The sequence below is a fragment of the Alexandromys fortis genome, unplaced genomic scaffold, assembly GCF_014885135.2.
Source record: "Alexandromys fortis isolate MF-2015 unplaced genomic scaffold, M_Fortis_MF-2015_v1.1 scaffold_0, whole genome shotgun sequence".
Taxonomy (NCBI): domain Eukaryota; kingdom Metazoa; phylum Chordata; class Mammalia; order Rodentia; family Cricetidae; genus Alexandromys; species Alexandromys fortis.
In genome coordinates, this window is record NW_026067949.1 from 41434483 (window position 1) to 41451448 (window position 16966).

The 16966-nt window shown below is 40.8% G+C and overlaps 1 protein-coding gene across 2 annotated transcripts in view; it reads right to left on the reverse strand.

The window, feature by feature from the left end:
* The window catches only part of Gc (GC vitamin D binding protein), a 29051-nt gene extending 16771 nt beyond the window's left edge, over positions 1-12280 (reverse strand). The window contains exons 1-4 of one of the 2 annotated variants that reach the window (XM_050149842.1): positions 12079-12280; positions 3491-3560; positions 2744-2876; positions 1120-1331 (exon numbers count right to left, since the gene is read on the reverse strand). In XM_050149842.1, the coding sequence (XP_050005799.1) occupies positions 1120-1331; positions 2744-2876; positions 3491-3560; positions 12079-12136 (473 nt within the window). In that variant the 5' untranslated portion in view covers positions 12137-12280. The remainder of the gene's footprint in view (positions 1-1119; positions 1332-2743; positions 2877-3490; positions 3561-12078) is intronic. The other variant, XM_050149841.1, reaches the window with a different exon arrangement.
* Positions 12281-16966: the final 4686 nt, after the last annotated feature.

Sequence of the window (16966 nt, forward strand, 5' to 3'; positions counted from 1 at the left end):
TGTATGTATAGTGTGTGTATGTATGTATGCATGCATGTATGTATGTGCAGTGAGTGTGTGTGTGTGTGTGTGTGTGTGTGTGTGTGTGTGTGTGTAGGCTACAGGTTAACATCAGATTTCTCTATTGCTCTGTACTTTAGTTTTTGAGACAGGCTCTCTCACTGAACCTGGAGCTTACCATTGTGGTTAGACTAGGTAGCAAGTGCCAGAGATCTGGCTGCCTTTGCCCTCTTCTAGCATGTGGGTTCTGTAGATCTAAATCCAGGTCCTTATGCTTGCAGAGCAAGCATTTTACCCATGGAGCCATCTCCCCAGCCAACTAGGTCATGAAATCACTATGAATTTAAATAAATAACATTTATACTGGCAACTATAAAAATATATTTATTTTGAAAAAAATGTGATTTTTGTTTGTTTTTCAGGACAGTGTCTCTCTGTAGCTTTGGAGCCTGTCTTGGTAGACCAGGCTGGCCTCAAACTAATAGAGATCTGCCTGCCTCTGCCTCCTGAGTGATGGGATTAAAGGCATGCGCTACCGCCACCTGGCTTGAAAAAGTGGTTTTTTTTTTTTAGTTCTGATGTTGTCTGTTTCAAATGAGAGGCCATCTGTTTGCTTGTTTGTTTTAATTTTATTTATAAAATTATAAATAAATTTTATTTATTTATGATCTCAGAGCATCATCAATGGTAGCTGCTTGTTGAATTAATAATAGTGAATAAATTAGAAGATCTACTCTTCATTTTCTATTTGATTTTATGATCCTAAACAGTTCCTATGCATAGTCAGCTTATGTGACAAGAGCGATTATTTTGTTTTTTAGCAACATTAATTCCTGGGGTTCCTAGAGACATTCTGAGGGCTGGAGAGATGACTCAATGGTTAAGTGTCCTTTCTGCTTTTCCAGATCTTAGTTCAGTTCCAAGCAACCAAGTCTTGCTTGCTTGCTTGCTTGCTTGTTTTCTTGCTTTCCTACTTCCTTCCTTTCCATTTTGGAGAGAAAGCCTTCCCAGGAAGTGAGACTACACTGGTCTCTGCTGTGGTCACCCTGCCCTTGCCTTCCTGGTGGCAGGCATCTGCATTGGTGTAGAACTATAGTTTGACTTATAAAGATCACTTACTGATCAGCAAATCCCTTTGGATCTTTCCTGAATGCCTCACAGATCTCTTCATTTGTTGGTTCCACGTAAGTGGGAAATTCCTGTGGCTGGTGACTGAGGGCAGCCATGCAGAGCTTCCGCTCCAGGCCCTCTTTGGTGCAACACTCAGGAGTTCCAGGGTGAACAGGGAAGGGGGCATCGCTTTCGCAGGACTTGGTAGACAGCTCTGAGGTCTGGAATGAGAGAAGGGGGCAGTGTAAAGAAAATCTGTATTCCCCTAAGTTCCAGGGTTTATCCTCAGCAAGTGGTAGGAAGCAAGAGTAACTGTCATTTACAGCCTCTGGCCTGCTACTTTCATTCTAGGATGGGACACCGACACCACCAAAGCACTTTTAGGGGAAAAAAAAACTGGACGTCATTTGATACTTGAAATAAACTTGTATACAAGAATAGATACAGAGAAAAAGAAGTAGAACTTACCATGGAAAAGTCACTTTGATGTTTATGTGAGAAAAGGTAATTTGGTATATTTTAATTATTTCTTTAAGGTGCATTTTTCTAAAGACCTTTCCTACCAGCGAAGGAAAGAAAATGCTGGATGAGTCGTTCAAACCATTCATTACTCACGCATACCTTCCTTCCATGATTCTTAGAAATTATGAACTAAGATGCCTTTGAAAATTATCTCTCTCTCCAACCAATCTCCTTTCCTTTTTCATCAGTTTCCCTAGAAACTTCTCAGGGTTTTCCTGTTTTAAGTTATCCCAAAATGAAAATAAAATTTAAACAAATATCAGGATATTACACAATAATAAATAAATGCTTAGAATGGGCAGGATAGAAGTGTCAGGCAAACTCTGTCCACGTTCTCTCCTGCAAAAGCTCCAGGCACACTTTGGCAAGGCACGCAGCCGCCAAATCCACCTATTGTCTTTGGTTTATGGGCCAGACCATATTAATAAAATTTTGTCTACTTATTTCCACCTTTATCAATTTCTGTCTGAACTTTTAACTGTAGTTTTTTTTATTCAGGATTTATATATATATATATGTGTGTGTGTGTGTGCGTGTTATAGGAGAGAAAAATGGCACACACACACACACTACACACATGCATGTACACACATGATACGTGTTTTTTAATAGTCAGAACCTAATATATATGCAAACTGTGTGTATAGTAATAATTGCATGACTCAAATAATTTGGGACCAACATTTTAGTTATTCTATGGCCATTAGTCCTAACCTTGGCTTAGTACTAAAGACGTTGGCAGGATTTTAAGCTAAACATCATGTATTTAGATTATTTTAAGAGGTTGATGACTTTATATTCATGAGATTCAAATTTATCGTGATTTAAAAATGATTTTAAATCATTTTTCAGCATCCAACAACTACCCACACACCTTTCATCGACAGTGTATATTTAGTAAGTCATTTAGTTCCTTTACCCCAGTTATTTTTCTTTTGAAACGTGTGGCAACAATGAGGGATAAACATGGGAGCTAAAAACAATATTCTTCATTTGTCCTTGCAACTAGGAGTAGATGGCTTGGCCCCTAGAATGTCTTGGATAGGTAACATGTAGGCCTGTGACCGTTCTTTCTTTGGGCCAGGGCGGAGATGGCTAGACACACACTTACCCTGGTGTCATAGCAGTTGGGATCAGCCCCCTCGGCACAACACTCTTCAGTTAAGGCAACAACTTCCTTCACCAGCTGGCTGATCTGTTCAAATGTGCCACTGGAAAACTTCCTGCTGTATAGGATTAGTGATCTGTGGGGGGGGGGGGGGGGGGGGGGGGGGGGGGGGGGGGGACTTGAATACCTAGTGATGGAAAGAATTGAATTGTTCGTTGTTTTCTGGCATGTTGGCTCACGTTAAATAGGATATCTAGTCAACTTTTAAATAAGATATTTCAAACATTCACTTTTTTATTTGACTAATGGTGGAAATATATGGTTACATGCCAGGAATTTCCTCTAGGAAAATTTATCTTGTATACAGTAAAAACTGGATTTTTAGTTCCCATCAGAGCAGCCTGGAGTCTGTTTTGAGCTTACCCCAAAGAACATACTATGTAGGCCATTGCTTGTGTTCTCTAGAGTCCCAAAACAGACAGTTCTAATTTCCCTCAGAAACCTGTATTTGCTCTCTAATACAAATTCATTCGTTAAATTTACCAGGGATAGTTTCTTTGAGCCCAGTAACTGTAGTTCAGCTGACATCTCTGGCTGACCTCCATCTGCTTGATCTGTTGTTCTATAGTGGCCCAAGGCTCTTTCTTCATCTCAGAGACACACTCAGCATTCTACATATGGAAGTTAGCGTGTGCTCATTTTCGTTCATGGTCAAGTACCCAAGGGGAATACATGGCTGCTGCAACTTACAAAGATCTGAAGTCATCTTTCCCCAGCATGGCGAGTTCCTTGCAAACTTTATCCTTTTCATAGTCTCGGCCTAGAAAGCAGACATAGAAAATAGGTGTCTTTCTCCTGTTACGAATATAACACCACACATGTGTGTGTAAAGCGCTCTTCAACATAATCAGTGGTGAAGGCATTTCTTAACATCTGTGTACAGTTCCACTTGGAGATATATTTTCAGCTATTTCCTCACAAGGAGCCTCAATTTTATGTTTTTTTTTTTTTGTTTTGTTGTTGTTAAATTTTATCATGTAGCAAGAAAAAAGGTAGAAAGGCTAAAATAATGCTAAGGATAAGCTAAATGTTATACATCAACTAGTGAGTTAAAATCACCAGCATGAAAACTATTCTCAGTCCATATAAAATGCTGAAGGGGATTGTCCCTTCTTTTCCTCCTTTCTCTTCCCCTACTTTCCCCTTTTTTCTTTCCTTTCCTTTTATTGTCTTGTGGCTTCAACAAGATGGAGAATGAAAGGGAATAGAGAAGCCTCTCTACTCCAAGGTGAGCTTCCAGTTGTATTAGGTTTGAACTTAAAAGAGGCCAAGCTGCTGCCTGACTCTGCTACCACTCTAGACCCCAGAAGGACTTCAGCTAGGGAAATGGGTAGTCTAGGGAACAGTGTCGCATAGTCCTTTACGCTTGAGGTGTAGTGAAAACAGTTTCAGAACCACTAGTTCTTGTTAGGCTTTCCTTGGCGTTTGGGCTGCAGTGGACAGGTATCTGATTCGACTCCAGAAGTCTAACTATGCAATGGGGCAGGTGAAGGGACCTAAGGAACAAAGATGATCCTGGTGGAACCAGTAGTCCTCAGATCTGATACAGACCAAATAAGAGAGGAAGGAGGCCTGGGGGCATCTTTATTTTGACCCCCCCCCCCAGAACAGCAACAAGAATGGCAAAACCACAGGGCATTCTGTAAGGCAGTGGGCTGCTGTGGGATTCCCCTCTGTGTGTTGTGAATACCACTGGTTAATAAAGAAGCGGCTTTGGGCCTATTGCAGTGCAGAATAGGGTATGACAGGAATTCCAAGCAGATAGAGAAGGAGAGAGTAGGCGGAGTCAAGGAAAAGCCATGGAACCACTGCAGGGAGTAGCTTAGATTGTGAAGAAGCGCAAAAGGGAGTGGGAGAGAAAAGGAGAGGTTCCTTTTCCTATCACAGGCTTGACTGGGAAAGCAGCTTTAACATCAGTGAACCTATGACCTCAAGTCTGCAATGATGTTGTTCTTCAGGGTTCAGAAGTACAAGAGGACCTGTTTGGATTTCAAGAATGAAGAGAAAAGTACAAGACTTGGTCTAAAGTCTACTCCAGCAGCTGGAATAGTCACATTTCCAAGGCACAATTTTTTTCTGTGTGTTTCAAAATGAGTTTCTTGCTGATTAGAAGACCCTCTGTGCATACATTTCAGGTATCTGAAGACGGATACCTGGAAACCCATCAGTTTTCTCCTCCTGTGATTCAACATTTGTAAAAATGAGGCCAAGAAATTTCTCAGCACACTGGATACTACCACCTTGAATAATTTTTAACAAGTATAGAAATGGTCTTGTCTCTGTTCTAAATAGCCTTAAGTGATTTGTCCACGTGGTTTAAGGTACTAGGGAAGCCATCTTAGAGGTTATCTTAAAGGTGGCCTCACCTCTCAGTCAAAGTTCTCCTTAGACTGGAGGAATTTGTGTAAAAAATGTTTGGAGTTTTTGATTGTTTATTTGTGGGATTTTGTTTTGAATGGCACTGGTGATGGACACATGTTTATTGGGAGTTTATATGTGTGTGTTTGAATACTATTTTGGTATTAACAGATTTTTGATGAAAATATTTTGTATAAAAATCTGTTGTATTTTTTATTTACAAAATAGATCAATGGTGTAAGAAAGGTCAGAGTTGAGAGTTGTCAAAGTCTTCTTTGAGACAGGGAGGGTCTTTCTTCGTATCCTAGACTGGCTTTGACTTCACACACAGTCTTTCTGCCTCTCAAGTCATTTTATAACGAGGGACAAAGTCACAAGCCATCAATATTTCATGCAAGCTATACAAGAACCCATAGGTTTCTATTTGGAATTAAATCCTGAAAATGAGGATGAGACAGTGGGAGGGTACAGCCAATCAACGGTCAGTGAGGTATAGGATCCTGGCCAACAGCCTCTGCTCCGGCCAAAGACCTTCACACTCATCTACTACTGGAACTTGTCACTCGGTTTGGAAGGTTGGGTTTGTGACAGGTCAGAAAGGTTAAAGCAAGGCAGAAAATGTTCGTTAATCTTTAATGATGGTGAGTGGGACTGGGGGCTGCAACACTGGAGAGCACGGTGTGGAGCTGTCCTCATGTGCAGAAGAGCTATGCTATAGGACTTGAGCAGAGCTGTTGTGTGTCATTCCTAAAACAAACTAGGAGGAATCGTTGATGCTTGTATGACTGCAATCTAATCAATCTAAAAACCTTCTTCTAAACATGGCTCATGAGTAACAGAAAGGGTAGCATTTTGAAAATTTTTTGGCACTGAAAATACTTTTGGCAATGATTTGAATAGTCATGACTATTCAAGGTCCCATATTTAATACAAGAATGTCCTTGTGATCTTTATGATCCCTTCTCAGAGTTAAGAAGTTAGTCACATGTACAAATTGTATATGTGGAACCTTTCCCCTAAACCTCTAGTATTCAGAAATCACAAAATAGTTCTGGTAAAATATGGTTTTTGCTTTAATGCACGCAACTGTTCTTTAATAACCCCCTCTATCAAACTAGTCTTCTTTTTGTTGGAACTTTGTGACAGTCCAGTAATGTGCAAAGTGAATTCTATAGGAAAGTGAGGTACTATTGATCAATATTTTGAGAAATAATTTGCTTCTAGCTTTTCAGTTTCAGAATTCTCATTTCACTAAATACGTTGAGTTTTCTTTTACATGTTGCAGGAATGCAGTATGCATGAGAAAGTACTGTAAATAAGCAGTACATTACTAATATTGATATTGCTAATGTTTTGAGTAAATAAAAATAGACTTGTTTGCACACAAGTGTTTTGTAACTCCTAGGAACTATGCACTGCTTTAGTAAGGGGGAATACTGCTGAGAGAAAAGTGGGAAACAGGTCTGTGTGAGAATTAACGTCATCTTGGAAGCGTCTTTGCTGGAGCATTTAGCCTAGGGTGGGAGAGGACACAAGTGAAGTCTCAGTGGGTGGCACTGGCACAGCATTAAGGTACAAAGAATAATCTTAAAGACATAACCCACAGAGAGAGGCATTACTGTGATCTTTCAGATGGATAGCCTTGGATGTGTTTTAGAAAAAAAAAATATTTTACTCAGGAGACAATATCTAGTGTGGATAGCTATTTCCACTATTCTTTATTGCACACAATAAAATACAGTCAGTACTGAAATTGATTTGTAATATAATTATTGCTGATTGACTTCTCATACCTATGGAATATTTTTGAAAAAAAAATTAGATTTATTTTACTATTTGTATGTTTGCACGTGTGCATGCAAGTGTGTGTGTATGTGTGTTTGTGTGTGTGTGTATGTGTGTGTGGTGTGCGCGCTTGTGCATGCTACTTGTGTGTAGGTTGCCAGAAGCTTCAAGGCAGTTAGTGGTATATTCTCTCTCACAGCCAGGAGGGAGTGCTGGAATTAAAGCTTGGGTCTTCGTCAAGAGCAGTGTGAGCTCTTAACCCCTGAGCCATTTCTCTAGCATAAAAAGTATTTTTACACTAATTAAACTCATTTAAAGTTAGTTAAATTTATACAGCAAGTGACTGATAAACATCACATCTTTGTCCTTTAATATATCACTGATAAAAAGAATGATGTAGACTTCAGTGTGGTAACCGACATTATTGGCATGAAGCTAGTGAGTGACTCTTGTGAAATCATATTCACACCAAGCGACCTCTTTGTGCCAAATGTTTACAAATTTCTTTAGCGGTTTTAACATCACGTCCAACTTAATCTACATTGTGAAACATTCTGATAAATCCTGTCAAATCCTGGACTTTTGAAAATGAGTTGTGCTTATTTTTGGGAAATCGTATTGCTTCATGCCCGCCCATTACAAACTCTTCCAACAAATCTGACATTATTCATTCTTTCATATGTGCCACGGTTGTGTTCTGTGACATGCGCTACTCTCTGCCAGACATGGCGTTCACACTGAATGTGAGATGCGATGGGGCCGAAGCAGGTGCAGCCTCACCCGCTGGATTGTTCATTCTGATAGCAACAGTCAATGAAAGGCTCCCGGTTTCGCTACAAAGTTTACCAAGAAGGATACTCTGGGTTCTTTTGATATTGTAAAGACTTCACTAGCTCCCGATTTTGTCCTTTGTGGAACACTGTTTGCCACATGTAGGGAATGAATCTTGAATAACAATGACTCGAGTTGATATTTTACAGAAGGCTATAGGCTATCTCATGGAGCATTTTTTTTTCTATTTTCATGATACTCAATTGTGTTAACTGTTAAATTTGTACATTATGAATGTTCAGCTCAAAGATAGTTAATATCATAATAGCTAATGTGTGAGTACCAATGATTTGAGTAGCACTGGAGTAAATACCTAATAGAAATATGTATGTAGAATGTATAGAAGTCTACAGTTGTTTGTTTCCTATTGACAATCCTTGCCTTAGTAACTATGAAGTAATAAATAGTTTGCTTAAGTATTTTGGGAGGGGTACGGGAGAAAGACAGCTGTAAATCGGTGCTGGCTCTGTTTCGGTTCTTGAGAAAGAACACAGATCAGCCAACAAGAACTACTGCTGGGAATAATGTGCTTCCTCGGGGGACAGGGCCCGAGAATAACATGAACAAGTTCTCCTTTGGCAAGGCCTGGGGGAATTTAACCCATTTTTTGGCAAGGCTGGTGGCAAGGTTTGCTGAATAATTCTGGGTATGACCCCAGGATCATAGTTCTATCGGCTCTCCTTGATTTCCGTACACAAATCGTATTGCTGGCTGTGTCTAGTTTCACTTTCTTAGAGCCATACATGAAATGGCTACTGCATTAGGAAAACTTTCCCCTGATGGCTTTCCTCTGGGTGAGCCAGAGGGGATGTGTTAAAAATATGCAGTGGACTTGATTCAGCTCCTAAAGCCTTTGATGTTTTAGGTGTGACCGTGAATTCAGGCTTCTCAGGAACAGGGTGTTACATTTTCTACACACCTTGAGACTAGCCTCAAAGAGTCACAGAAGTTTCTGACAATATTACAGATTTGCATAACTATTCTGGAGAGAATGATTTTAACCGCAAGAGTCTAGGAGAAATGCTAATAAATAGATAATATCAGGAGTCTAGAGGCAGGGAATGAAGCAGAATCATAGAAGCCCACAATGCCCTCAGTATCTAATATCTGTGCCAATACTGTAGGAAGTTGAGAGAAGGACACGAGAACAATAAATAAACAATGTCAACTATTAAAAGTAAGCTTTTAAGTTATGAAGTTTACAGGATGATAGGGGGGATAAAGCCTGGTATATCCCGCATAGAAGATAGAGTTGTATAGAATGAAGAATGAATTGGCTTAGCCTTGGCTGACTGTTGAGAGATTAGATTTGACTAGAGGTAAACGTTAACCGTTAGAGGCCAAATTCTCTTACTTTGCATGATGCTGTAAGTGCAAATGCTACCAGCACCAGGCACACCGTTCTACCTGTAGGAGCCCCTAGTTAGAAAGCTTCCTTTGTTGCTTGCCGTACTGCGTATGCTTCTCATATTAAAGCTACAAATCAAGTAGCTAATGATTACCGGTGGGGAAGTTGGGGGACGGAAAGGGAATGAGGTAAGGGAATAAACTGGCAATTATTGTTGCTATTATTAGAAACTTAAGGAAGCAAGTTTGATTGTAAAACTGTTCATGTGAGCTATTGAAACTGTATAACTGAAAACGGCTCAGGCTATCTGGGTCCACTTGTATGAGACAGATGGTCAGAATTTTCTTTGTCTCACTGACTTCACACATCTGTTCTGGGACATTAGAGCCATCGGGAACAAGGCTCCCAACAAACTGCCTCTCCGCGTCCTCGACCAGCAGAAGTGGGTGGCTGTTTTCTGATGATATCACCATAATTTGGCAGATTTGCTAAGTCCATTTCTCCCAAGATGTGTGCAGTTCCCAAATACTCTCTGGCAGAACAGAACAGGGCATCTGCAGTAAGTATCATTCCAGACTCGGTTCCCAAAAGACAGCTCCAAAGATACCAGCACTCAGGAAAAGTCCAGAGTCTTTAGAAAACTCTAATTTAATAGAGTTTCTTGTGGGCTATCAGATCCTTGAAGACAGTAGGGTCATTGGTGGTGAACCACGGAGAAGCGACTCATGGCTAGTTATTAAATATGCTAGCCCATAAAATCAGTTTTCCAGATGTGTCTCCAGCACATGGTCTTTGGAACAGGGTTCTAGGAAACTGTTAAGAGTGGCAAAATGTGATAGACATAAAGAACTACCGCCACTCCCAACCTACACCCCAAACCTTGGCTTGTGGCTGTTGTGAACTGGGAGCACGTACAGCATTTCCTTCGTCTGTGCTCCGCCACTCTCAACCAGCAGGGGGCATGCTCAGTCTCTAAAGGATCATAGCATGGCTCTGGATTGACTAGGGACCCGATGAAAAAAGCATTTCCTAGAAGGGCTCCCTCTGGAGGCCACACTGGATATTACAGAAGGGAACTCTGGGTGAAGCGTCTGGCAAATTCTGAGAGTGACTTTTCCTTGACTTTTACGTGACTCTGGATATGGTATGGTCACAGGACATGGTCTGTAAGACTGATGTAAGAATCCTTGAGGGAACTGATTTGGCATTTATTTCCTCTGGGACCGTGGCTGCTGAGAATATTACAATAAAGATGAGAGAATGCCCTGTTGCAGTAGGATATCTGTTATTCTGCTACAGGAGGCAGTCGGGGCCACCTGCTGAGTCAGCAGGATTCCTTGTACTCCCCACCGCGCATCTCCAAGATCTAGCTACTGCTGGACTTAGGATTTTTGGATGTTCGGTCTGAACTAGCTTCCGTGAGATTTTTCAAGGTTATCTGTCTCCCAGAAACTTTGCTGCAAACACACTTTCAGGGCTCCCTGGGGCGACACCTACAAGACTCATTTATCCATTTCTGTCTCTTTTTCTAAGACTTTGTAGTCTTAACTAAGGACTTATATCTGACTTGTGGATGAAGAAAACCAAATTTAACATAATTAGGATAACAAAAATAACATGGAAAAATATGAATGTAGGGGCTGGAGAGATGGCTCAGTGGTTAAGAGCACTGGCTGCTCTTCCAAAGGGCCAGGGTTCAATTCCCAGCACCCACATGGCAGCTCACAGCTGTCTGTAACTCCAGTTGCAGGGGATCTAACACCCTCACACAGACACACATGCAGGCAAAACACCAATGCACATAAAACAAAAATAAATAAATCTTTTAAAAAATGTGCGAAAGAATAAGATAAAGTCAAGACTGAGTTTATGTGTGCCATATTTAGTAAGTGATAATTCCTGGGAAGGAATATAACACTGGTTAAGTATGTTACTACCATGAGTATAAACAGATGACTTGGATAAGGTTGTTAAGGGAGAGCACTGATTGGAACTTTTAATTTGACAAAGCAAAGTGTATACAGATTCCCTTATAAGCACCCTAGAATAAGTCAGAGAAGAAAATTATTCATATTAAAATTTATAAAATAAAACCAAACCTGTGCAATAAAGAATTAAACTAAGGTTAACAGATCAGCAGAAAAACAAATCTAAACTAGCATGGAAAACATTCAAGCTGCAGAATTTATAGCGTGATACACAGGATGTAGTCTGCTGATTTTGCTATGTGTTAACACACTGCAAAGGTGAAGATCCCATTCTAAGGCTGATTTCCATGAGAACCGAGCTCCGTTATTTTGTTACTCATTTTATTTACACAGTGACCAAATTTCTTATTGAGCGTGAGAGTATTTTAAAAAGTTCAGTTCCTTCCAAATGCTGAAGAGTAAGATTCCTTAACGACAATCAACGAGGTCTCTCCGTTGACTCCCGGCACCACCAACAGTATGAGGCTGCCAAGGAGGATAAACATTTGGGGAAAAATGCTTAGTTGTGTATCAGAGTCTCCAGTTACATTATGGATCTGATTTATCCAGTGTGTGAGGGATAACTGAAAGTTCATATAACTATTTTCTTTTAAGAGTCTTTTGTTTGTTTGTTTTAAGGCACTCTCAAGTAGCCCAGACTGGCCTTGAACCCCCGGTGTAGCCAATTCACCAGTAGGCCTTGAACTCCCAGCCTCCTGCTTTCTGAGGCTGACAGGATGCGCCGCCACACCTGCTCCGTCTTTTCTGAGATACTTATTTGTTATGCGCGAGGAGCTTACCTTTCCAAAGCTACGTGGCACAGCTGAGCTCAGACCAACCCTACCTTGAACTTCTTTTAGTCTGCCTTCCGAGTCACCCCCCTCCCCCCGCCCCCACCAATTTGGTCTGTTTGTTGCTACCTCTGCAGTTTTTCAGTGGTACTAGAAAATTAAACGAGCGATGGCTCTCAGTCACAAGGGGAGCCTTACCTCGCTCTAGAGCGTGCCCCAGTGCTAAGGCCAGCAGGAGTACTAGGACGGTCTTCATGCTGTGTCCCGGGAGTTCTGCGGCACCTCCTCTCGTCTGCGGGCCACCATGCAAAGGACAGGGCCAGACAGTTGCCGGTCGCCTTTACAAATGCTCCTAACTAGGAACTCATCAATTATTAATCTCCACACAGAGGCAAGGGACAGTCAGCCTTGTCCCCAAAGAGAGAAAATAATACCATCATCAAGGCAAATAGATACCCCGGGGGAAATGTGGAGGAACGTCTGGGAAATTTTAATCATTAACTTTGTCAGTGAAGAGAGCCAAGGCATAAGATATTTTCCCACTGCAGTTTTTTCCACTGGATGGACTTAATGTGCTGGTAGAGGCAAACTTCCTCCTCTGTGTAGAGGAAAAAAATCTATATCTATATCTAAATCTCTATATCTATATTTACATATAGATATACATATAGATCTACATTAGATATATGTGTGTATATAAATATATATATTGGATACTCTACCATTTTTATGTAGGGATGGAAAATTTGGGGATTATGTTTCTTCCTTTCTTTGTCTCCCTCTTTTCCTCTCTTTAAGTCTATGGCAAGTAAGCATTACTTTAAACCATCACAGACTAGATACTTTAAGCAATAAGATGAGTAAAGAACAGGAAGCCTGTTCATTTATGGTCATTCCCTAACTCCATGAGTTTAATGTCATAGGACAGTTTCTGTGGCATAGTGCCTTGTATTTATGTGTTATAGTACTCGATCTAAAGCCTGTGAATGGGTGTTTAGAGTGGTCCTTAAAGTGAGGAGAATAACAAATGGAGATGGTCAATGACTTACCTTCCATTACACACACACACACACACACACACACACACACACACACACGCACACATGATATGAAAACCTTATACTCACTGCAGATGATCTAGAGTTCCCTCAACCACGATGTGGCGGGTGTGTTTTATGCTGGCATAACTTGAGAACTCACAGTGACCTTTTGGAACACCAAATCTATGGTTTTCATATTCCTGTTCCTTGTCCCTGAGTGTCAGGTCGTGACCTTGCACTGAGGTGTCAGCTGCACCCATGGTTCAGGAACCACATTCTTGATAAGCTGTGTAAACGTAGGGGTTTATTCTTCCTCTCTAGGCCCACTGTTCACTCAGTTCCTCTGTCACTTCCTTGTTGTGGAATTAAGTCATGCGCAGAGCTTAGCAGGGCACCCAACTCATGTTCCCATGCATTGATGTTACTTCTTTTATTCTAGCTATTGCCGCACTCTCACTGACCCTTCAATGAACCCTTCAATGACCATACAATGTCTATGGACGTCATAGGAACCTCTGAAACCTAGATTCCATTTGAAGACTTAAAATTCAACCCTATGTCTGGGCTCTTAGCGATAGACGCCTGTGAATACCCTTAGCAATCAATTCAGTAACTAAAGGTTAACTGAGCAGGCAGAGTCCACCAACATCTCAAACCACAGTAAACAGTTGATTCTCAGTCGGATCGCTGACCATACGGAAAGTGCATGAGTTTTAGATGCAGAAAATGGAGTCTAGCTAGTTGGAAAAGCTAATGGTGCAGGATTAAATAGGAACTATTTCTGTAGAACCTGTGGGAACCCACACAGCAGAAGACATTAGCAGAGGCCTGAAGCATTGGTGAAGACACATGGGAGGCAGCTTCCTGCTCACATAGTACCTGTGCCCTGGTTAAAGAGTAATTTTATGTCTAAGACAAATCTTCATGATTTCTCTTTCCTTTGTGAACGTTAAAGAGGGGTTTATTCTTAACTACAAACTATTTGAAAATGTATGTCCCCAAATGCTAAGACCACCAAGAACACAGACATCATCAGTATGAATATTAACACATTTATATACTTTTCTAATTTTCATGTCTAGATTACACTGTAAATATACTTTAGAATCCACTCACTATTTCAGTCATGTTATCATAATTACTTCTTTCAAAAATATATTTAGACCCTTTTCCATGAGTGCTTTTAACAGTATTTAAGACCAGCTCATATCTTCATTTTTAAAAAAACTGTAACTTTGTCTGTATTTTGGAAATACACTCCTGATGTTTAATGATAAACTACATGTTGCAAGAATTACAACATCTCATTTAGGCACACTCTTGAGAAATCTTTATGCAAGCTGCCAACATTCCCCTCTTGAATGTGTCTGTGTTTTTCCAGCTGGAAATCAGCATGGATGTATCCATTTCACTTCTTAATCTTCTACGAGATGACCCTATACTGTTATCCTAGAGCCAAAATACTCCTAAGTGGCCGGAACAAAACCTTACATGACAATTGTTGGTAGTAAATCCGTTATGAAGGAAAATCTGAAAAAAAAAAAAACACTAAAACTAATTAAACTTCAGTCTGGCGATAGCAACAGTAGTAGACATCGATGAATTATTGCAGAAATAGACATTTATTTAAATTTAAATTTATTTAAATACTTGAACAGTGAACTTGTACAGGCATATTTTTTCCTATAAATAATTTATTTAGGGCTGGAGAGGTGACTCAGTACTTGCTGCTCTCCAGGGAACTGGTGTTTGGTTCAAAACTCTTATTCTGCAATTCACAACATATAACTCTAGCTCCTGAGGAGTCAATGGCTTTATCTGCCTCTACGGGCACTTGCACATATGTGGCACACACACACACACCACACATACACACACATATACACCACACACACATGCACACCACACACACACACACAATTCAAATGAATAAATCTTAAAGAATTTATTAAAGAACTGCTTCTCGACGGAGGGGGGAAGACCTTGGACTTTCCACAGGGCAGGGAACCATGACTGCTCTTTGGATAGGAGAGGGAGGGGGAGAGGAGTGGGGGGAGGGGGAGAAGAGAGGGGGGAGGGGGAGAAGAGTGGGGGGAGGAGAATGGGGGGAGGGGGAGGGAAATGGGAGGCTGGGAGGAGGCGGATAGTTTTTTTTCTTATTCTCAATAAAATAAAATAAAAAAAAAAGAACTGCTTCTCTTTTTTTCCTGTCCTTCCATAAGCTTTAGAGGAACCTTGGATTCTCTTCCTCATCAGGGAAGATGGATGGTGAGAGGAAGTAGGCAGGGCCATTCTTGAATTCTATCACAGTTCTCTTCTCCAAGTGGCTCCTAGGTTTTACGTTCTTTATCCATCTGACGCTGTGAAAGACTACTGGGAAAACGTCCCCGATACCTTACTCCAGTAGCAACAACCTCCTTCCTGGGACTCTGTTTGCCGGAGTCCCCCTATTTTACTAAATGCACGATCAGAATGTTTGTCTGATACCTGATGAAATGGATATTAATGTTTTATGATATCTACCTTTTAAATCTATTTGTTACCTCCTAAGGCATTATTTAGAATATTAAAATCTATTTAGCATTTGGAAATGCCTATGACTAAGAACAGTTACCATGCAGTACAGCAGACTACTTATTGTACTTTTCTAGACTAGCGGAAACATTGTATTCTTTGAGAAACATGTTCCAGCCTCTCTTCCTCCAGTCCCATCCTCTGATACCCACAACCTTTCTACTCCACTTCTATGAAGATGGTTTAGTTTAGATGCTAAGTGTAATAGCAATCACACAGTATTTAGCTATATGTGCCTGCATTTTTAACACAATGACCTCCAGGTATCAACACTGCAAATTATTCCATGCTTTCCTTTTAAGGACATAAAATATGGTGTTCTCTCTCTCATATATATATATATATACATATACATACATACATACATACATACATACATAATACATACATACATACATTTATACCCGAATAAGCCTACAATCCTCTTTTTTTCTTACTTGTATGTAGTACCTGTATCTTGCTACTCAGGGTCCTCCAGTAAACATAAAGAAAGAACTTTCACTTCTAAACATAATTGACCCACTGTTTTGGTTTTTTGAGTCAGGATCTCAACTATGTAATCTATCTGACCTGAAACTAGGAGAGATCCTCTTGAACCTTTCTTCTGAATGCTGAGATTAAAGGTATGTGCTACCATGCCAGGCAGAGTAGTCCATTCTTCTTTAAAGAAAACCATTTTGTAATAAACACCCTAGACCAAGACCAAGTTTTAAACATTGTTGGACTAGGCAGTGGTGGTGCATGTCTTTCATCCCAGTACTCAGGAGGCAGAGGCAGGTAAATCTCTATGAGTTTGAGGCCACCCTGCTCTACAGAGTGAGTTCCAGGGCAGCCAAGGCTACACAGAAAAACACTGTCTCAAAGAGAAAAAAAAGAAAAGTTTTGTTGGGTGGTCAGTCCCAATTGGTAGTCACAACATAATCTCTACACCAAAGGCTCAGAGGACACCAAGGATGAGTGGGGTAGAGAGATTGTAAGAGCCAGGTGAGCCCACTTCTAGATGTGACAAGGATGAAGCTTCAGCAAAAAGAGTCCCACACAAGCCAGCACAGTGACAACACCATTTGCCATGGGACTGTGGATGGGTAAACTCCACAAGGCGTGTTCACTACATGCAGAGCTACAGGCCATCCGTGGCTGCTGGGAGAGGGAAAATCAGAGTTCAGTGCCATTACCCCAAAGTCACTGCAGCCTTTATCTTGTCCCAGGGACATGTTCATTCTCTGTGTCTTGGTGACAGTATAGTACTCATAACCCCAGTGTTTTCATCCTTCTGCAGAATGACATGCTGGCCCACTCTCTCACGCCATTAGACCATCATGATGTGCTGAGTGGGAGTGGATGTGTACTGCTATCTAGGGATCATGAGTGTCAGGCTAGTAACAAACTCAGGAAGTTTCAGAGAACTCCAGTATAAGTATAGCTTTTAGGAGTTCTGTCTTTACAAAGCCCTCGTCCCTAGTAAACGTCTT